The sequence below is a fragment of the Passer domesticus genome, chromosome 1 (genome assembly GCF_036417665.1).
Source record: "Passer domesticus isolate bPasDom1 chromosome 1, bPasDom1.hap1, whole genome shotgun sequence".
In the NCBI taxonomy this organism is placed as follows: Eukaryota; Metazoa; Chordata; class Aves; order Passeriformes; family Passeridae; genus Passer; species Passer domesticus.
The window spans coordinates 134,899,068-134,920,938 of NC_087474.1; the positions used below are offsets into that span (position 1 = coordinate 134,899,068).

General features: G+C 38.8%; 2 protein-coding genes across 7 annotated transcripts in view; one reads left to right on the forward strand and one right to left on the reverse strand.

Annotated features, from left to right (window-relative positions):
• Window positions 1-318: 318 nt before the first annotated feature.
• On the reverse strand, window positions 319-15,378 carry RMDN1 (regulator of microtubule dynamics 1). Of its 4 annotated transcripts, none has more exons than XM_064390890.1 (11): window positions 15,249-15,378; window positions 13,739-13,850; window positions 11,597-11,705; window positions 10,973-11,060; window positions 9,885-10,044; window positions 8,474-8,563; window positions 7,762-7,817; window positions 5,563-5,650; window positions 3,935-3,965; window positions 2,552-2,685; window positions 523-2,033 (listed from the first exon to the last, which is right to left on the reverse strand). In XM_064390890.1, exons 2-11 carry the CDS (start codon window positions 13,751-13,753, stop codon window positions 1,908-1,910), a joined length of 897 nt encoding a protein of 298 aa, XP_064246960.1. In that variant the 5' UTR covers window positions 13,754-13,850; window positions 15,249-15,378; the 3' UTR covers window positions 523-1,907. The 4 variants fall into 4 exon arrangements, with proteins under 4 accessions (XP_064246940.1, XP_064246960.1, XP_064246950.1 ...); XM_064390880.1 differs by lacking the exon at window positions 15,249-15,378 and adding an exon at window positions 14,488-14,626 and having other exon boundaries at window positions 524-2,033; XM_064390870.1 differs by lacking the exons at window positions 523-2,033; window positions 11,597-11,705; window positions 15,249-15,378 and adding exons at window positions 319-511; window positions 14,488-14,751.
• The window catches only part of CPNE3 (copine 3), a 29,322-nt gene continuing 22,275 nt past the window's right edge, over window positions 14,825-21,871 (forward strand). The window contains exons 1-2 of one of the 3 annotated variants that reach the window (XM_064390829.1): window positions 14,825-14,909; window positions 17,578-17,637. The gene's annotated coding sequence lies outside the window, so the exon portion shown is untranslated. Of the gene's footprint in view, window positions 14,910-14,940; window positions 15,149-17,577; window positions 17,638-21,871 lie in introns of those variants that run through there. The other 2 variants (XM_064390837.1, XM_064390846.1) reach the window with 2 other exon arrangements.

Genomic DNA, 21,871 nt, shown 5'->3' on the forward strand with positions numbered 1-21,871 from the left:
GAATTAAGATGGTGCAGCCTTAATGATAAATCTGTAGGAGCATCTATTACTCTTGAAGGCCATTGAACTTCACAAGAAAACACTGTAGAAAAAACTGCAGGATTTTAATTATGTCATGATCCTGTCCCTCCTTTCTTGAAACTTATGCTAGTCATGTTTCTTATTATTCCTCATAAATAACTTGTAGTTTAGAAGTGTAAAAAACTTAATTAAAAATCCAGGCTATTACTCTCCCACCCTTTTCTGTCTAACTATAGACGTTGCTTGTGAATGAAACCCCCTTCATTCCCATGTAAAGGAACAGACAGGATCACATAATGAAACAGATCTTCCAGTTCAGATTTTAATAGAAATGAGAGGGAGATAGAAGGTCTGAGCTGTACTTATAGTAACAGCTTCAGTAAACTGAAGTAGTATTTGGGGCCTTTTTCCTATGCTGCTCAAACCTGAATTCCCATTATCTTGTTTCTTCTTATATAGAATTAAGCAGCTCCAAAGCTTCTTTCTGTACCTGAAAGAAATAAATGTAAAGTAACAGTCCCAGGTAGTTACAGACGCTTCTAGCAAAATTTCCCTCACAAGCACCCAAATATTTCCCTGCCGTTGTGTAAATTCAGAACAGTCCTAGGACAAGTAATTTTTCTTCTGTAGTTTAGGATGTTCAATACTTGAAATATGAATAGGAATAAAACACTTAAGCTAGTGTCATTCACTTACTACATAAATGAAGTTTATTTGTGTGGAATACAGGTACTAGTTCTTGATTTGCTGCAGTCCAATAGGAGCATGCAGGAAGTTGTCGCACCTCTGACCACACCCAACCAACCTAGGGATTTCAACACTCCAGACAGTGATTACGTGAGACCATTTCTGAGGCTCTGTTTGCCTAAGGTTTCTGGTTAAAACCTAATAAAATTTTAATATTATCTCTAACATTCATATTAAAACACCCAACAACAAACTGAACAGCAAAAAAATCTCAACACCTCTCCTCCCTCCTCAAACCACAAAAAAACCTCCAACCCGACAATGGTAATGATATAGCAAGCCATGCAGACAGTATAAGCCAGATACCTCTGAGTATCTGCAGTAAAAAATGTTCAGAAAACCTACTTATGCTGAGACAAGAATTCAAATGTCTTTGCACAGGCCAGTTTCCTTCATAGTGGACTATCAAGTCTAGTTCCCAATTAATTTTGCATTTTACATGTTCACACACAGAATGGAGAGAATGCTGCCTTTCTCAGTTCAGCAGCTCTGGACACTTCTAAGAGATTAAGAAATAGATGTCTGTACCAGAAGGCCACAAGTAGTTGAAGCAGATCAGTGGTTTAACAACTTGGCTACTGCACAAAATTCACTCCTGACTGTTCTTTAAGAACCATTCAAAAAGTAAGCAAGTTTTTGGGATCACTGGTTTCATGTGTGCCTCCAGCTACTAGTAACTGTTAGAAGAACTGACCAGTTCCTTACACACCTCAGACCACTACTCCTTTCAGCTATTAAATTCCTAAATATTGTGCAAGGCATTGGAGGAATGTAAGACTTGTATTTCCACTGAAAGATGTTACTGAAGGAACTCATTTTCGGAAGAAACAGTTTGAGGCTTATTAGCGAATCTACAGAGGGTTCTGAAACACTGTCTTGGTAGTGTTTTTTCTGAGGTGTGAAATGCAAAATCCTACCAAAGTATTTCTTACTTTGGACAGTCAGAGTGTTGTATGGACATTCAGAATGTGCATCTCAACTCAGCTTAATGCTAAATGAAATGGAGGTCAATAAATACAAAAATAAAATGGAAATGAGGCTTTGTTAGTCCTGATGCTAACAGTAATGTTTTTGAAAGGTGACTGCAATTGCTCTGGTTTATACTGAATGCATTATTGGGTATGAACAAGTCTAATGGATTACCTCTCTTGAAAGTACTTTGAATGTTTAGGTAGGAAGCAGGTGCCTACCCTCCAAACCAGAATCCTTCTGCACAGTTTCAAAGAGTAATTAAGTGACTCACGACATCTAGCACTGGAGATTTGCTGTCAAAGAGACATCAACTTAATTTGTCTTACTCAGATCATCTGAGTCTTTCCCTAGGGGCCTGGAAAGGACTGCAGTGCTAAGGTTTTGGTACATCTGGGGTTTTTCCCTTGTGTTCACATGATTGTGAGCTATTCCAAAATGTAATTCCTATCTTACCCATTTCAGGCATATGAAAGGTGATTTTGTATTCACATAGAAACAGGCTAGGGAGGTGCCTGTGTGAACTTCAGAAACACAGCTAAGGCTGGGTCGCAGTTGGCACTATGGAACTACCATGATGAAGGGTAACAGTTCTCTGCTATGAATAAAACAGTGTTTCCAACTAAAATTTCCAGAGGTGGCTAGTAACATACTACAATATTTTGGTGTTGATGTGATTCTGAGTTAAAGGTGCTGAACTGTAAGTTGCCCTGAGTTAATTTTATAAAACATTCCACTGCCATGATGTCATATATGTTGGATACAATCTGTGATTGTTATATGATATATAACATCACAGTTCTTAACTTCCTACCTGTTTGTCCTCCTCTGTCTGAGCAGGATACTCCTTTGCTTTGCTTAACCACAGAAGAGCCATCTTCTTATTGTTTAACTTCAAGTATGTTTTCCCCAAAAAGAGCAAATTTTTGCTGTAGAAATTTGGATCAGCTGCATAGAGATAGGAGAAAAGCTTTAGATGAGAATTAGTAGCATACTATACTTTACTTTGATACTTGTTTTAGAAAACATGGTTTGGCTTTGGATCAGAAGGAAGCAAATGTAAAACTTTCACTTGCTAGATTTTTTTTCTCATAAACAATTATATTAATTAGCAGCTTGCTAGTTAATACACTACATGACACTAGATTCCTCACAAAGAGCAAAGCAGTGAGCTTAATGCACAACAGCTTTGCTTTTCAGGTTTTGGGCTTTTCTGGACCTAGTAGGCACAACAGGCAATGCAACTAGCTTGGCATGTATAGGCAAGGGAAAATAGGACACCTTTTCTAGCACATACAGACATCAGCTTAATTTTCGCTGCACAGAAGAGAGCAAAACTATTTGCATCCACGGTGAACATTTTTTAAGGAGAGATTTAAACCTTGCTTTTATAAAGCATCATTCATTATTAAAGACTAATGTTGCTTGCTGTTCATACTTACAGCACAGGCTTTCTCTACTGCTGGATTTAAGGTTAGGTTTCAAAACATATGGAGGTATTTTGGAGGCAAATTTTGAGATGAAGTTCACTGTTCCAGTTCACAGATGCATAACCTGACACTCAGGAAGACACACTATGAGCCTTTCCTCTGATCTTCAATAATTTAACTATGTAAAATTTTTCATAGAACACTGTCTTCCCTTGGCTTCCTTTATCTTTCAGCTAGTGAATTTTGCTTATGGCTACACTCCTGGAGAAATAACACATTCATATTTTATTTTATATCATGTGTACAGTTTAGCTGTCAGATTGGCATAATACCTTTTGAAATAATAAAAAACTCTTCTTTTTCTGTTTTCTATTTAGAATGCAGAGGACTTTCAAACTCTAAGAAAATTTTGAAAAAATAACACAGAATTCCCTTTTTTTATTTCTTCTGCCTCCCTGCACTCCTGTTGAATTCCTTAGGGAAGAGTACTTTATTCTCAGGAAGATATAAATTTCACTTTAGTATTTACTCTGTCAAAGTCTTCACCTTACACTGAAAGTGATGTATACGAGACGTGTAACATATTGACAAAATGTTGCAATGTAACAGCTCAGTGCGCTGACTGGAACAACACATTCATCACCTGATCATATGCTGTTTTGGGTTTGGTGGCTACAGTTACTAAGGTAATACTGACAGCTAGAGGTTTACTGGAAGTCATCAATCCTTAAAGATAGTTTTCAGTGAAAATGAGCCACAGGTCTTACCTTCCTCTGCCATGTGGAAGTAACGAAGAGCCTATAAAAGACAAAGTTGTATTCTTTGAAGTGGAGAATAAACTCAACACAATAATCAAAGAAAAGTCTTATGCACATATCTGAAAAAGGAGTTCCCGCCCATGATATTATTTTTATTAATTCAGCGTGCTACTGATGTCCAATTAGATTTGACACCATCTCAAAAGAACTAGTACTTACCCAACTATCCCCCTACCACTTTTTCCTTACGTTTAGTACCTCCTATTTGTTCCTATCAAACTGGATTGCTTGATAGGAACAAATAGGATTAGACTGGATTTTTTGACTAGTTTTCCAATTCAACTTGTCAAGATAAATTTTGAATTTTGTTTGTACTATCCAGCACACCTGCTGTTTTCCCAATCTATTTCTCATGTATAAATTTAATAGATGAAAAAAATCTTAATATTTAGGTCATTAATAAACATTTGAGAGAAAACTGACTTCCACACGGCACCAGTCCATAACCTCTCTTACATAAGGCTAAACATCTATGATATCCACACATTTTCAATAAGTTTCCCATCCAGCACACAAAATGTCAGTCCATCCCTACCTTTCCCTAATGGTAGTATGGGGAGGGAAAAAGCTCCCACAGAACTTGAAAGTATGGATGTATCTATAAAACAGTTTTTGTACTGCAACTGCAGAAATCTTACCAGTACAAGTTTGCTTCTTCAGCGAGTTTAAGTGCTACAGAACTGAATACTGGGACTGGCATTATTCTGGCAGCATTTGAAATCCTGGCTGACACTTTCTATTCTTCTGAGAGTGGTTTTTCAGGAAAACGTACAAGCTTGACATTCCATTAAAGAGTTTTATTTCTTTTTTGAACAGCTCTTAATTTGTTTTCTGTGTAACAGCAAGCAGCCTGCCTTCCCCCCACTTTAAGAGAACAAAACAGTTATTGCTTGCTCTAAACAAACAAAGATTAAAACAGCTGCACCAAACATTTCTATTACCAATTTAATTGTCAAGCTTCTATATATGTACGGGTGTTTAAATAAGGTGCACACTGGTTCAGACACACTATTTTAAAGGATTAACATCTGGATAGTATGTTTTAGGGTGTATGACAGCAGGAATCTTCACAGGAAAGAGGAACAAAAGTACTTTCAATTGAAAAAAACCCACGCTATATGTGGCCAGAAAATTAAAGGTATTTGTTCATCTTAAGTAACAAAGTGAGCTGTTGCTTTTAGCATTTAATATAAGGGGACAAATTCTACCAACTAGCAAATAGGTACATGGCATAACACCACCATATAAATCATCAGCACTGGACCAGTACAGTTATCTGCAACAGAGCACAACAGTAAATACAAGCTAAGTTACATATAGTTTATTATTTTCTCATGCAAAAACTACCAAAATAATTTACTATTCTCTGTGTGTGTGCTACAGCTGAAGAAAATTAAAGGTTTTTATGTTTTAGATACCTATCACTCTCATGTTCTCATTTTATTATTGACAATTGTAAACTCACAACTCCATGCTTATTCCATAGTCAGAGGTAGCTTTGTCAGGAAAATAAGTACAAAATGTATCATCAGCTTTGGGGGGGGAATAACAATCTATGAAATATTTTCATACTGTACCTCTTGGAAAGTGGAAGTTGGTGGTGTGGCAAACAGTGTTGCAGCTATTTTTCTTTGGTACCATGGCATCTCAGCAAAAGAGTAACACCTGAAGGAAAAAGAAACTTTTACATCTACCCTTCACATTTCACTTGTTTTCAAGCAAAAGTCTCAGAATTGTTGGTGGACATAAAAACTGGATGTTGTAATTGTTGATTCCAAGAGTCAAAACTGCAGACACACTGCAAGTTCTATAAGCTTGTTCTTACATCTGCAAACAAAAATAGCAAGATGTCTGAAGCTGCTACTAAAGAAGTTTTGGTGTGTGCTTTACTGGGAACTAACTACGTTAGCTAAAACTGGGACAATTACTAAGCATGAGACAGATTTTGAGCTTGAATGATTTTAATGATTTATGTGTATTTTGTTCAAATATATTTGCAAAAGCAACACAACTTAATATCATTGCCTTACCTCAACACTACCTTGCTTTTCTCAATTATTAATATAAAGTAGATCTGCAGTACTGTCCTGAGACTCTGATCTATAAGAATGAAAATAAATTCAAGAATCAAACCACTGTGCTCCAGGCTAAGCCATGCTATGCTGGTTTTCTATCTACTAAATAACACAGGTAATCAATCAGTCACGTATCTTATTGGTGCTGAAAAGATTGAATATTTTTATTGAAGCATTTCAAGTGCAGAGAACATTCTGGGTGCAAACATTAAACAATGATATTCAATTTAGCAGCCTCCCACAATGAGATTACAATTGTTATTCACAGTGTGAAATAGAGAATTCTAGAGGAGGTGAAAAACTAGTAACTCTAAATGTTTGGAGGAGAGGCAGGCAAGACATGGAATACACTGCTGGAGTTGAAATTCTGTCATTAGATGCACCTTATGAGATAAAGATTTAGTCCAGAACAGATTAGAAAAAGAAAAGAGAAAAATACTCAAGAACTGGCTGAGTTCTACTAAATGCCAGATCAAGATGGCTCTGGAATTCAGTAATGAGTACATTTAAGTATATAACATGGGAATATTTTAGAGCCAAAAGCAGTATTAATCTAACATTTCTGATAATATTTTCCAATTTTCCTTGGGAAGAATGTCTGAAGTATTTTCCAGAAGAAGTCTCCTATCTCAAAGATGACTTTGAGGCTTATTTAGTTGGTAGCATATACCTCTGCTTAAAAATCTGGACTACTGCAATTGTTAGATCATGTGGGAATGAATGGTGGATGCCAAAGTTTCTAAACTAGTAAAAAACTCCAGAGCATTTATCATTATCATTTTCTCCGATACTCATGATCCAAAAAAAAAAAAAAAAAAAAAAAAAAAAAAAAAAAAAAAAAAAAAAAAAAAAAAAAAACACCATAGAAAAATTCACTGTGGGTTTTAGTATTTTTTAAAGCTGATAATACATTGCCTTTCTTTATTTCCAATCTCTCAATCTTACGACAGAGATCTCCGGTAAAACAACGTAACACCTTTAACCTTTTCAGACAAATAACCTAAAATGCTGTCTGGAGTCTCTCCCTAACACATAAATGATAATGCTTTCCATCTCACCACTTGCATAGAATACCCTGGTTAGTATGGAAAGTTCTATTTCCAGTCCATTTGCCTGCTATGTAACAGTAATTCTTAGTATCATTTTCATTGAGCAGTAAATTCAATTTCAATGGTTTCTAGTTAATACATATGCATTTATAAGCTCCCTTTATTTAATGTAACTTTAAAAATACTGTATCCTGACAGATAGTAACAAAAATATTTTCAGAATACATCTAATTTTTGATAGCTCTTCAGGGACTGTGTTAAGTTGCAGCCATCATTGAAATTCATTGTAAAGTCAGTGCTGAGTTTTGACTCCACTCATACTCCAGAAAAAAATGAGCTACTACTTGCAATCACTGATGCCAACTATGCATTCCATGAAGCAAACTTAACATCTGCAAAAGGAGTTTTTAACAGTTCCATACAACTAAATTAAATGAACAATTAGTTTTCATCTTTTATAACTGCATAAGAATTAATAGCTAGACTTTTTCAAGGCATGACATCCTATACCTGTTCAACATGTTTCTGTGCTTGCATCAATTACAAGTACATTCTAAATTATTCCAAGCAGTTCTGTAATTAATGCAAGATATTTTATACTCTTGCATTTTTCTGTGCCATGTGCTAACTTTAGTTTGAAAATACATCTTACCAAATCCCTATAAGATGAATTGTTGTAGCATCTTTCGGATTCAGTTCAATGGCTCTCTGGTGCGGGAAGAAAAAAACCACAATATGTAAAGAAGTTATTCTGACACATGGATTAAAATATACTTAAAAATAGACTTGTTATCATACTGTTAATTAAACCAGACGGTGGTGTGTAGAATTTCAAGGCAACACACTACTTGTTCAGTGCACAACTTAATCAGCTCACTTCCAAAAGTCTGATGACACTGACAGATGTCTAAGCACATCTCTTTAGTAGGTTATTACATGTTGCATTTGAGACTTGGCATGTTCAATTTTTGATATAATCTCTGGTGATATAAAATTAGGAGTTCTTCATCTTCTCCAGTATTTGTCCTTTACTGTTATATAATCCACAGTTAAAAGGACAGCCACACTGCCATTCTCAATATCACAGTTACAACTCATCTAGTCCTAGGAGGTGTCTAAAGCACTTCAGCTATTTCAAGACTCCCTTCTAAAGTGACTTTGTTTACTGCAGGAGAGAATGTACTCTGTGTTTCTGGGGCATTTCTGGAGCATATATCACAGTAACCCAAAAAACAAACCCAGTGCTGCTAGGAAGTCTGAACAGAAGTACGCTTTCAATATTTCACCAAAAGTTAGTTACCAGCTGTCACACAATCTACATACTGGACACAATATTATCTTGTCATATGCAAAAAGTGTATTACCTGGAAATGCTCTTTGATGATAATAGCATTTCCAATTTTAGTCTTGATTCCTTCATAGTCCCCAACATCACTGAGGCAAATTCCATACCACTGTAATTCAAATAACAAAAAACCCATTTAATACAGCACTATATTAACAGTACATTTTAAAAAACTTGCAACCAGGAGAGCCGCCACCACCGCAAGCAACCACAAGTAGTGTGGCAGTTCGTGTTTATTTCATTAAGTTATTGTTAAATGGTTCATTCAGTTGTCCCCCCATGTTTTCCCCAAGTTGGTTTTTCCCTAAGTTGTACCCTCCCTTAAAGCTGTCCCTCAAGCTATTCCCCTCCCTTTGTTCTAGTCCCTTCCCTGCCTGTCAAGACAACCGTGCCCCTTTTTCCTAAATGTTCCCTGCCACTCACCCCGAGCCAAACTCTGATTGAAACACCCACTTAGAAATCCCCTAATCCAGGATGCCCCATTGGCCCATTGACCTTTCCCCCTTTCCTCCCCGTATCCTGATTGGTCCCAGTGTTTATGGAATCCCCTCACTCCTCCCCCAAGGATTTCCTATTGGTTAGCTGATTATATCCACCCCCCTGACTTGTATCTGAACATAAACGCCTTGCATAGGTGGGTGAGGCGCTCTTTTTGTCCCACTCCCTCCACTTGGAATAAACGCTCCCTTCACCTGGAATAAACTTTCCCCATGGAATCTCAAGACAAAGAGCCTCCTCCTTCTTCTGGTCCCTGCTTGCAGCTCTTTAAGTTCAGCTGTGGGCAAACCCCAGTCCCCAGCTGTCACCCACTCCTGTCGTGGCTACTGGAGCGTACAGAGCTAGCCTGGGTTCTGGTAGGTTTTGGCAAAGCAGTAAGTAATTGTTGTGAACAGCTCGATCAACATCAGAGCAAGCTGCTACTCTACATGTGTAACAGGAATCAAGATCCAAGATACCAAGGCAAGTGACTACATTTTGCTACCTCTTTGCCTGTGAGAAAAGCAGCACACACACAAAAAAAAAAAAAAAAAAAGGGGGGGGGCACAAGGCAGCCAGGGTCTGAAATATTTCCAGTGAAACTCTACAGAGCCCAGTACCCAGAAAAGGCATGCTGAATGTGGGACATACAACATTTTTAAGGCGACACTGGGGCAGGAGGGGCTGATTACATCAGCTGTTATCACCCTGATCAGTCACTTCTTTCCATGGTCCTGCACACACTGAATGTTTCTGCTTCCCTAGCGGGAGTTTACCGGGAAAAGTCTGAACTCAGATCTTCCAAAAACTTCAGGAAGAATTTGAAGTCTCATTCCTTCTCAACTGAAAAGTTAAATTATGCTGAAGGTTTTTAAAACAGCACAATGACATTTGTTCTGTTTTCTGTAAGCAGAAATCAACAAACAAGATTTCAGTTATTTTGCATGGCTCACCTTGTGTGCTGCAAAATTTGATTCATTTTTTTCAAGTGCCTTTTTTGCATACTCCAGGGAATCATATGTCAGTTTTTTCTTCTCCTCTGCAGAAGTACTACCAAGCTGAGCCAGATCCCGTGATGACCGTGCCAGCCGCCATAACAACTCTGCATCATCGCTGGTTAGGAACAGAAACACTGATGTTTTAAAGCAGTCAGGGAAACACAGCAAAAAAGGAGTCTTCTAAAGTATATCTGAAGTGGGTGATAGGACAACAGTGACTCATCTATCATGCTATGCTATGTAAAACTCCAAGGTAACAAACGGCAAATGAAAGCTCACTATTATAGATTGTTTAATAATGCCTTTGTTCTGCCATTCTGGTCTGCAAAGCAAACATCTGCAGGAAAGGTTTGTGTTTTTATAAAAAAAAGATATTTAAGAAACCCCAATGGTACCACTCAAAACAGCAGAAGGAAAAGGAGAGGTATTCTCTTCTTCGTTAGACAGTATTTTTTCCATCACTGCTGATTTGCATTAATGTTTACTTGGAATGCTTAAACTATTATGCATTTTTTTTCCTCTAATTGTACTTAAATTATTAAATTCTTCCTAGAAAACAGTGAAAAAAACACAGATTAGTCACACCACCAGCACATAAACCTGTACATTTATGTACGTATTGATATTATTTTATCAAATGGTATATTGTAGGTTACAGTTCAAGCTCAAGGATCTTAAGTTTCATTTTGTTAATATACTGCTTTGGAACACTGCTTACACTTGATTATACTTTAGATAACTACCACTGCCTTACTAATTTAATAGAGGCTTAATAGTATTTCAGAAAGTTGTACTGTATTTTAAGGGATTCTGAGAGTAATAAAACAAATGACCATGACTGAAAAACGAGGATTAACCCTCACCTACAACTATCAGTTCTTTCTTTATTCATTTTTCCATTAGGAGGAAAAATATCATGAGTCCTTATTTCCTACTTACATAAGGGTGAAAAATAGGTTCTCCAGCATTCCACAATGAGAATATCAGTTGAAAAACTGATACAGAAGAGCACAGAAAAGAAGCCACAGCAATGTCCCAAATACCTGTTTTTATGCTGAACCAGCAACCGATACAGCTTTTCGGTTTCTCCACTCCCATACAGGTAGTCTGCTTGTTCTATCACATCTTCCACTTATGAAGGAATTAAAATTGTGGAAACAGAAGAACAAATGATAGTTAATTAAGACATTATCACCAAAACATTCTAGAGCAAGACAACCTAGCTGAAAATGATGTAGCTCATTTTTAAGCCATCATTTCAAACAAGCACAGCAAGATGGAGTAAGCAACATGTACAATGCACAACGAAGATGACACACTGGTGCCTCTCCAGTGAGACTACAACAGCTTTCAGCATGACAGCTTTGGCTGACGGACAAATTTAACATCCCAAGGTGTCTTTCTCAGTGCATCAGACTACTAGAAATAAGTTAAAAAATAACTTGTGAAAATGGCAGAAAAGAAAAAAAAAAGTATGAGAAATGGAAGAAGAGTGCAAGTGCAGTACAGAGTTGAGAGTAACAAAGCCCCTTCATTAGTATATGTAAAGAATTTAAATCTTACAATAACGATGAAAAAACTTTAAAAAATATGGTTCATTCTCAATATGGTTCCATAGTTTAGCCAGAACATTACTACAGTTTGAGTGGGTCCCATTATTTACTCACAAGCCAAAACAAAATATTGCTTAAGGGGTTTCTGGCTGAAGTCCTTAGGATTTTCCCAAACAGAACCCCAAGACAGACAATCTACTGAAACTCCTGTGTGTTCAAGATACTAAAAGCAAAAAAAATTTTAAAAATCAGAATTGGCTTTCTAGAATATCAGTTTATGAATTAACTACCGTTTTTCTTATGCTTTATTTTTCTAGAAAATACTCTTAAACCCAACAGTTGGTGGGGGAATATAATTTCCACAACTGGATTAATATAATTATAAATAATATAAAAATAAATATAGTACTTGGAACAGCATACAGGAAACAGAATTATCAAACACCACACTATAGAGGATTATAGCATGAAAAAGTATAGAATTAGAAGGAAAAATACCCAAAGGGAAACAGAAGGGTAATTTTGTTGATGTATGTAACTGTACAGCAGAACAAACTTCAAGTTTATTCTTCTGCCAACATCAAAGCATTAAACAGATATCTTGGAAGTCAAAAGCCTTGTCTAATTTTTTCCAGACCTTTTACCTATGCTTATGGTCTCTTTGGTATTACTCTTGGATCCATGACCAAATTTAGAAGTCAAAACATAAGCTCTAACTCCTTTCATAATGGTTAATCATGTTTTCCTTTTTCAAATAACCTACTAAACATGGCAGCCATATTTAAAGTCAGCACAGTTTTCTTGACAGAAAAAGCAAAACATTGAAGGCTGCTGAACACAAAAGCTTCCTCTTCAGTTTCAAAGATCCTAGAATACAAATCAATGCATTCTGGATAATTTTTAACCTTGCTGTCTCTAAATGTCTTCTTTCAACCTTTTCAAAGATAAGATAATGGTTTATGTGGACTTCGGATTTTAGTGTCCAAAATGAGTTTCATGGTGCATCTTCATTGTGATCTTCACTAAACAGGCAGGTTTGCTTGCTGAACACTACTAACATATCTAATTACTAAATGCTCAGAACTCAAAACTTCTAAATGCATTTCCCACAAGGTGTTTAATGCAAATTATTATACTTTTATTGCTTCAGAATATTTTTTAGTTATTTCTATTTCACCCTTATTTTCACCATATTTATTACATATCCTGTATAGAAAGCCCAATAGCATTGCTTTTCTTGGCAATGTAAATGTCAGATTCACGTGGGAGTGCTGAATAGACCAACTAAGCAGTGTTATTTATGTTCCTCATGAGAAATGATGAATTCTTTATTCCTCATTATTATTTCTTAATTGTGTAGCTGTTGAGCAGCTATTTCAAATCTACTCACTGATACTCCTTCATGAAACAGCTTCTCGTCCATTCAAAAACTTATTATCTGAATTTTAATTTATATCTGCATAAACATCTAAGATCTTCCTCTTTTAAGATACAGAGAAACAGATTACCTGAACTGGCTACTACCTCAACTATGCAGTGAGCATATATTCAGTTTAGGCTCGTTCTCCTTTCAGTCAGGCTTACTCTGAAATTCCTCATTTAGACAGATAACTTTTAAGTCTGCAACAATATCCCCTTTTAAGATATTGTTACTATCCTTCCCACAGTGAGTCTATTCTTACTCAAAGGATACAAAAAGACATTTTACCACTTGTTAAATTGTTTTCTAGTAGGTAAAGCAAGACTTTGCATCCCGCTTTTTAGTGTTAGAGAGATAGAAGACATTTCTCAATTTTATATGAAGAGCCGTCTTGGTGTTGCTAGATTAAAAAGAAATCACAGTGTGTTCACACTGAAAACCTCAACTAGCTAAAATTTCTAAAAATAGATTACGTTTTGGTCTGTATTCCTAACAGACCCATATATTTTCAATAAGAGATAATTAAAGTAAGAGTAAATAAGAGTAATTAAAGATTGAGCAACAAATTAGTTATTATCCACCTTGTGCAAGTGTTCTGTCCCTGACAGGATGTGCTACTAATCTGCTTTCAGTTATACCTGAAATAATCACTTGTTGAAGTGCCACCACATAACCTATAACCAATTAATAAGCATCCTGTCATGAAATAACACTGCATGCAGTCCTAATGGAAAAAAAATCAAAAGCATTACACCATTTTCCTCTATAATTCTGGTAAAAAAAAATTAAGTTTCGCATCAGGATAACCAAAATACTTCCAAATTTGAAAATATTACCTTTGAAGCTTGCATGAACCTCAGCAAAGCCAGAAATCAGCTTATGAGCTTCATAAACCAAAAAGGACCCTGTTGAAAGCACAACTCCTCTCTGAAGGCTTTTTCTAAGCACCTGTGTAGGATCATAAGACAGGTATTAATGAACATTATCACTCCAGGTTTAAAAAGGTTTTTCTTGTCTGTATCACCGATTATATTTCAGATTTTGAGGGAAAAAAATTACTTCAAAATGTTAAAAAATCCTCATAAATCAAAATACTACTTCAAAAAGCGAAGATTTGAAGTACATTCAACAGAAGCTCACGATTACTCCTGAAAACACGAACAGAGCACTACACTGGACATAAACTGTAAGTACGAGGCAAACTCAAGGTTTGAAGCAGAAATCAAATGCGTACTGTTCAAACGAGCCCAGTTTTCGCACAAACAAACAAACCCGTCCCTCGCTACGCCCCGCGGTTCTCCGCCTCCAGCCGCCTCCCTCACGCCGGCCGAGCGGCTCCGCGGGGGCGAGCGGCGGCCGCACCCGTGGGAATCGGAGTCAATGAGCTTGGAAGAGGCCTCTGAGATCACCGAGTCCCATCTATGCCCGAACCCCACCGCGTCAAACACAGCACGGCACGAAGCGCCACGTCCAGTCTTCCCTTAAACACCCCCAGGCTCGGTGACTCCCCAGCCCCCCCGGGCAGCGCATTCCAAGTAGTCCCTGGAAGCGCCCACTCTCCCCGCAGCGAGCGGCACCCGGCTACCTGAGTCCCCGGCCGCCCCCGGCCGCAGGGGCCGCCCGTCGCCTCTCGCCGGAGCGCTGTCCCCAGGCCGGCGGGGCAGCGGCGGAAGGGCCGCGCCAGCGCTGCCAGGAGCGCCGCCATCGCCGCCGCCAGCACCGCCCCCCGCCTGCGGAGTTGCCGCTCCGCCCCGCGGCCCTGCCCGGGCTCGGGGGCACACAAGGGCAAGGGCCGCCCGGGCGGCCGGGCAGCCCGCCGTGCCGCGGGCCGGACATTGCGCGGCCGGGCCCCGAGCCACGCCGGGCCCGAGCGGCCGCCGGGCCCCGCCGGGGCGGGGGGGCGCGCACGGGGGGGGCTGTGCGCCTGCGCCCCGGGGCAGGGGGCGGGGCGTGTCCGGCTGCGCGGGTGTGGCCGCCGCGGGTCGGGGTCCGGAGGCCGCGCTGCAGGTGAGGGTGGGGTCCGGGGCCGCCGCGTCCCGCGGGGATTGAGCCCGTGGGTGCTCTGCCTCGTGCAGCGGGACCCGTGCGGGGCTGGGGCGGCAGGGCAGGGCTCCGGGCGGCTGCTGTCCCACCGCTTCCCCGCGTAAACGCCCCCGCAGCTGCGGCCCCGCTGCCGGCGGGGGGACGCGGAGCGCGCCGCCAGCTGCGGGGATCGAGGGATCGCTGCCCCATCCGCCGTCCCGCAGGTAGTGGAACTCGGCGAAGTTAAAGCTGTAGGCCTGAAGGTTTGAGCCGTAGTGCCGATCTCTGTGGCGGTGTAAATGCCACTCTGAAAAGCGCCCTTACCCCTGGGAGAGGAGGCTTTCGAGGGTCAGCATCGTTCCTGAAAACCGCATGCTGTTCTTTCTGAGCTGCTGGTTGAGTGGGTGGTTGTTTTCTTTCTTCACTGTAGTTGCATAATATATACAAGACAAATCTTAGATAATATTCATGTTGTCATAACTTACTCTTCCACTAGGGAAAAGTTTTAAAATGTGAAACCTCTTCACTTTTGCTTACGTACTGCTGTCTTCAAAGTACATTAAGTGTCCTCAAAGTAATATGTATTGCCCTGCCTCCAACACTTATATTTATTTTCCTGGAGGGTTATGTCCCTGAAGTTTCGAGTTAAGATATTTCTGTGGTGGTGCAAAAAGTTGGCTTTGTAAAAGTAAATACAGTCAAACTTAATCCAGGTATTCTTTTCTTCTTCTTCTTTTTTTTTAGTAGAAGCTTTAAATTTAAACTTTATATGTGCATACTCACAGAGGAAAGATGTTTTGAAGTGCATACAGAATACCCAAAAGCATTAGAAGGAAAAAAAAAAACAACTAGGAAAGATGTTAAGGGAGTAAGAGACAAAGGTCCTTTTGTTTATCTGTTCTGGTGTTAGGAAGAATGCAATGTTTTTACAACAAGTATGTCTGTGCTAAATGTCTTAAAATTAAACTATACGGATTCGTTGTAGGTGACTGTTAGACTAATTTCATTTCAGGTAACAAAAGCGAAAAGCTATTTCTTGTAGGCTGAGTAACTAAGCTATTATTAAATGTCATCCAGAAATCCAAAGTAGTAGAATTGATACTACAATGTTCATACAGTCTTCTTTTATGCCAATTTTTTCTCCAGAATTCAATGCTAAAGGGAAGCCATAGTGTTAGGGGTAATAAAACTAAAATCTCAACTGTACACATATCTGGGATGGAATTAATCTTTTTTTTTTTTACCTTAATTTGATTTAGGAACAAATGCTATCATTACGTGGTTTCCTAAATGAAATACCTTCAGGGACAAAGGGAGTAAGATACCTTTTATTTTTTTGTATTTTCCTGTGAAAGTCAGGATGCTCTTTGAACATAAGCAATATATGATCAGCTTAGTATTTGTAGATATTAGTTCCTGTTAAACCCAAGAATATTACTTCTGCTCATAGATCAGTTAGGCAAAGATTAATACTGGCCCCTCCTAGCATGACATTTGAAGGTGTGGTATGGCTTGTGCAAGCAAGTAGGCAGGAAGTAGAATTTTGTTGTGGTTTTTATATAATCTTAAAGGTCTTTTCCATCAACTCTGATTCTATTTGATTTCTTTGGTTTATCTTTAATATTGCTTTAGATGAGATGCTTTTACTCAGACATTTTGAAAGGGCATTATTAAGTGTCGGAAGGATTTATGAATAGAGGAATTTTAGGGGCTTGGTTGCTGGACCCAAGCTTCTGTTTAAGGAATAGTCATTACTGATTTGAATCATGCTTTGTTCTCTGATAGAAGGAGGACTATATCCTTTAGATCCATTCCATCTTGTAGATGGATCAAGTGCACTTTCACTCAGTGCTTTATCAAACACCCCCTTAGGAGGCAGCTGAATTAGTTCTAGTTGTGGAAGTTTGCTTCTGGTACTTCCTCTACCCAGGAGGGTTTTAAAAATTTCCTCCTGGCAGGTGATTAGCATATGTGTAATTATCTGATGGTTCCAGGATTAGCATTATTTCTGTGTGTCTGTGTTAGGAGCCACTGCCTGTGGATATGAGCATGAATGACGCCTCCCAGGCACAGGGAATGCTGAGTGCAAGTAGCTGCTGTGATACAGAACTGGAGGGCAGCTGACTGGAGAGCACTTGGTTTGCATACAGGAAGGTTTGAAGTACTTCTGGGCTACAGTAAAGTGCAATTTTGTGATTGTTGGTTTCAAAATGTTGTTTTTTATACTGAGATGTGCTGGACCACTGTGGAATACTGATTTCATGGGCTTCTTTGTCGTCCTTTAGCTGTGTAAGGATTCACAGGTTAGTTAGAGCATAAACAACATTGGGAGCTACTGATTTTGATTTACTTACTCTAATCCACTGTCACCTTATTAAAAAAAAATTAATAAGACAAATCAGTAATCAGGTCTTCTTTCTTAAAATCTTAAAGGGCTTTACTTGCTGGACTTTTATGATATTTAGTATGTATTATTCTCTAATAAAGTCTCTGAGTTAACCTTGAGTAATCCTTACAGTGCTGCTATAATAGACACATAAAACTGTTGGGCAGGTTATTTTAAGAGGAACTGTAGCTCCTCAAACCTCTTACTTTGATTGATCTATGGGAATAACAATTCTTGGTTTTAATTTCCTTTCCTTTCACATTTTAGTGCTACTGGTTGGTTGAAGCTTTAGCCTTTTGCTGAGAGGCCTGGAGGCAGACTTCTGTGGTAAGTTACTGTAACTCATTTTTAAGAACTAGTATTTGTAAAAGTGAAGAGGCACAACATCCCTTGAAAAGAACAGTAAAAGAATTTAAAAGGATTAGTTTAAGGCATGTGTTCACCTGCATCTTGTTTCTACAGTAATGTACAGCAAGTTTTATTGAGATAAAGGTTTTTTCTTTCTTGTGGATAATGTTAATTATGTAGTCAATCAGTCAATGGATCTACACAGAGAAATTGCAATGAAGAACACACAATTTAAGATACTGTTCATGTTGCATATTTGATAGATGGTTTTACATGAAATAATTGGTATAAAGATACTCTGATAAAACATATAAACATATATGCAAGGAGCATATGTTCCTCTGGTTTGCTACTGTATGCTTAAAATAATTGAATTTTGAAGTCTGATGATCTGTATTTCTTAATTCTCTTGTTCAAGGCACAATATTACCTTTCATAGTTAGTTCACTTGAAACATCACCTAAATACTTTTGTGTGAAGAAGATGCTGGGAAGAACTAAGCATTAAAGATGTGCCTAAAGGGCAAACACACATGTATACAGGATTAAAAAACCAAAATATATAAAATAAAAGACCAACAGAAAGATATTTAGAAATAACTGTTTTGAAGTAATTTTGTGAGCAGGTGTCCTATAAGTCAAATTAATATTTTCTTTGCTATTACTGCATGGGTGACTCAGATGTGTGTGAGGGAGAGAAAATGATGAGGAGGAGGACTGTCTTATCAGAAGGCTAATTATTGACTTTATTATTCTATATTTTATACATTGCATCTAAAATGAATTTGCCTTGCACTCACCTCTGCTCACAACTGCACAGAACTCATCTTGATTCTCTCATGACTGTCTTGTGACAGTCTGGACTCACACACACATTTGGCCCTGATAGGCCAAGGGAACAAAACATCCTCACTTCAGTTAAACAATCTCAATTTTGCATTCCACCTTAGCACAACAAGCGAGATAAGAATTATGTTTTCCTTCTTCTCTGCTTGTCTCACAACTTCTCTCTGTTCAGAGGGCATGTGATTACTACACTTTGCAGTGGATTTTTTAAAAAAATAGAATTCTAAACTTGTTCTTTGGCAATGTAACTTACTGATAGATTTTCATATATGGAAACAACCTGCAAATAGTTGTCTAACTTGTTATACCAGTGTGCTCCCAATCCAATAGAGTATCATAAAGCTTGTATAAATAGATGATTCATTTCCCATACAGAAAACTATGCTTCCATTCTCATGTATGCATATACCTCGGATTTCATGAACATTAGCTTGTGTTTTTGATTGGCATAATCCCCAGTAAAATGAGAGGTGTGGTCTTTAGGGTTTTATCAGCCTAATCTTACTTGTTTTGTTAAGAATGCTCTAATTTCTTCCCTTATACTAAATTGTGAATATGAGAATCATGGAGTTACTTAGGTTGAAAAAGACCTCCAAGATCATTAAGTCCAGCGTGTGACCTATCAGCATCTTGTGAACTAGACCATAGCACTAAGTGCTACAATGAGATGCTTCTTGAACATCTCTGAGGGTGGTGAATCCACCACCTCACTGGGCACTCCATTCCAATGATTATCAACACTTTCCATGGAGAAATTCTGCCTGATGTCCAACCTGAACCTCCCTGCACAGCTTGAGGTTATGTTCTCTTGTCCTGTCATTTGTTGCTTGGGAGGAGGCCAACCCCCACCTGGCTACAGCATCCTTTCAGGGAGTTGTACAGGGCAGTAATATCATCCCTGAGCCTCCTTTTTTCCAGACTTAATACTCCCCAGCTCCCTCAGCCATTCGACATATGACTTATTCTTTAAACCCTTCACCAGCTCTGCTGCCCTTCTCTGGACATGTCCAGCACCTCAATGTCCTTCCTGAACTGAGGGGGCCAGAAGTGGACACACGATTCGAGGTGTGGCCTCACCAGTGCCAAGTGCAGTGGGACAATCACAGCTCTTGTCCTGCTGGGCGCTCTTGTTTTACTACTAGCCAGAATACCTGGACACACACTGCCTATGTTCAGCCAGCTGGACCACACTGCCTATGTTCAGCCAGCTGTTGACCAGCATGCTCAAGTCCTTTTCCACTGGGCAGATTTTCAGCCAGTCTTTCCCAAGCCTGTGGTGCTGCATGGGTTTATTGTGACCCAAGTGCAGGATGTAGTGCTTGGTGTTAGTGACCCTCATACATACTTCCTGAGCTGTCACTCAGGAAGTGATAGTTGTATCAGTACTAGAAGAAGATAAAGCTTACACTCAAGATTTTATGTGGTTCTTCAAATTCAGAATGACACAAGCTGCTTCTGGAACTTAGCTTGTCAGCACATTAGCTGGACAATTTTTCCAGCTGTATTGCCTGTTAACAAACTGAAAAGAGAAGTGATAATTCCAGTTTGGAGGTAGGTTTTTTAGAGAAGCTGTTTCTTGGGGATTTTTTTCTAATGCAGTGATGAAATTAGGTTGTGAAACAGTCTTAGCTTTTGTAACCTTGTATGAAATATCTGTTTCCTGTGAAGTCGTCTGTTTCCTTGAGAACTGAAGGGTTACCTTGAGATTTGAAAAAATATATATTTATGTGCATGTGGCCCAAGATCACTAACACAATAGGTGTTGCTACCACCCCTATCAGTGAGAAGAAGCATCTGTTTGTCATAATTTCATTGTCAGCTTCTTGCAGCAGACATGGCATTTCCTGCCTTTTTCAGTCTGGCACACAGCTGACATAAAATGCTTAGGTGTAGCATTATGGCAAGATTAGCTGATCAGGAATAGACTTCATTTGCAAGTTTCTCGTGGCCATTCTGTGTTCTTTTGGGCACTGAGATATCTAAAAATTACGGATTTTTGGTCTAATGCCATTAGCAGGTCACAGGAGCTCGGAAATGTTCAATGACAGCAATAATAGTTTCCATCAGAACAGGTTTGAGGCTTGTGACTAAAGACAATGATGCCAAACTCACTTCATTAGTTTTTCTGTGTTTTAGTTGGCCATTTCTGCTTGTCAGACTGGATGCACCTATAATTGGGAACATGTCATTGTAATGCTCTGCAAGGTTGTCTGGGCAAGCCAATACTGTCCTCTGACATTGCAGCACAGAGAGGATTGCTACAGTCTAGCAGTTCCCAACTGCACTGCTAGATCATTCTGTTAATAGATCTGTTCCATTCCAGGTTTGAATGCCATGTTTGCAGTTTCTGTTGGAAAAGAGACAATGACTCAGTTGTTTGATGTCTACCACTTATCTTCATTAGAATAATCTCTGGAGTTCAAAGAACATTCTGATCTAGAAAACTGCAAGACAAGACTAGTCCTTGACTTAGATTTTTGACTTGATAATTACAGCTCAATCAGAAAGACTTGACATATTCTTAGTTGACCTAATCATGCCCTTGAGCAGCCTAGACATGGCAGAGGATCCCTTGTAACTGTACTTCACTGCAGTTCAGATGTATGTTATATATAATAATTTTTAGTCCTTTCCTGTCCAGATATACTTTTTCAAGCCTGGTTTCTGCAATTATAAAAGCTATTTCAATAAAAAGGATGACAGAGCTATCACCTGCACATATTCTGATGTGCTTTGCCTCCCTTTATGGTACCCTACTTGGAGGGCAAGTTGATAGCTTGAGAAAAGCAAAGGTTTTAATTAAATATGACCAACGTGGAGCACAGCTACTTTAATAGCACTAATTAAAAAACTAAATCTCTTGTTATTGTAAGTAAGTGTTGTAACTTATTGGCAGTCAAGGCTTATCCTACCATAGCCTGAACAATATAATCTGTCCATCTTAAGTTATTCCGGAATTCCAAATGTTCAAGTAATCTGGTCATGTATCTAGAATCTTTTACATTTGGTTTGCCTACTAGATGTGTTGCAGAATGGCATTTCAAGAGGTAATGCAGTAATGCACCCATTATTTATTTTCACCATCCTGAAAATATGGCAATTTGCCAGACTCTATTACATCAAGTCCTCAAGAAGAGTTTGCTTGTTTACCTGGCAGTGACTGATCCTTGAGGATGTTTATCATCTTTAGAAACCCTACCATCCACCTCTCAAACCCTGAGAACTTTTCAGCTAACACAGGCTTTTAGAAGTGAGAAGAATTGGGTGGAGCTGGCATAATTCTTCCTTTCATGCATTTGAGATGATGAGGATTTGTGCAGCATGAGCAGAACCCTAGCAGATAGTGCTGTTTGAAAGACTCCTGACTT

Coding starts and splice junctions, on each gene's coding strand:
- RMDN1 (XM_064390860.1), bottom strand. CDS start 14,607: ATGGCGGCGCTCCTGGCAGCGCTGGCGCGGCCCTTCCGCCGCTGCCCC. Junction 13,851..14,487: donor GGGGGCGGCCGGGGACTCAG/GTAGCCGGGTGC, acceptor GATCCTACACAG/GTGCTTAGAAAAAGCCTTCA. Junction 5,651..7,761: donor ATTCATCTTATAGGGATTTG/GTAAGATGTATT, acceptor TTTTTCCTTCAG/GTGTTACTCTTTTGCTGAGA.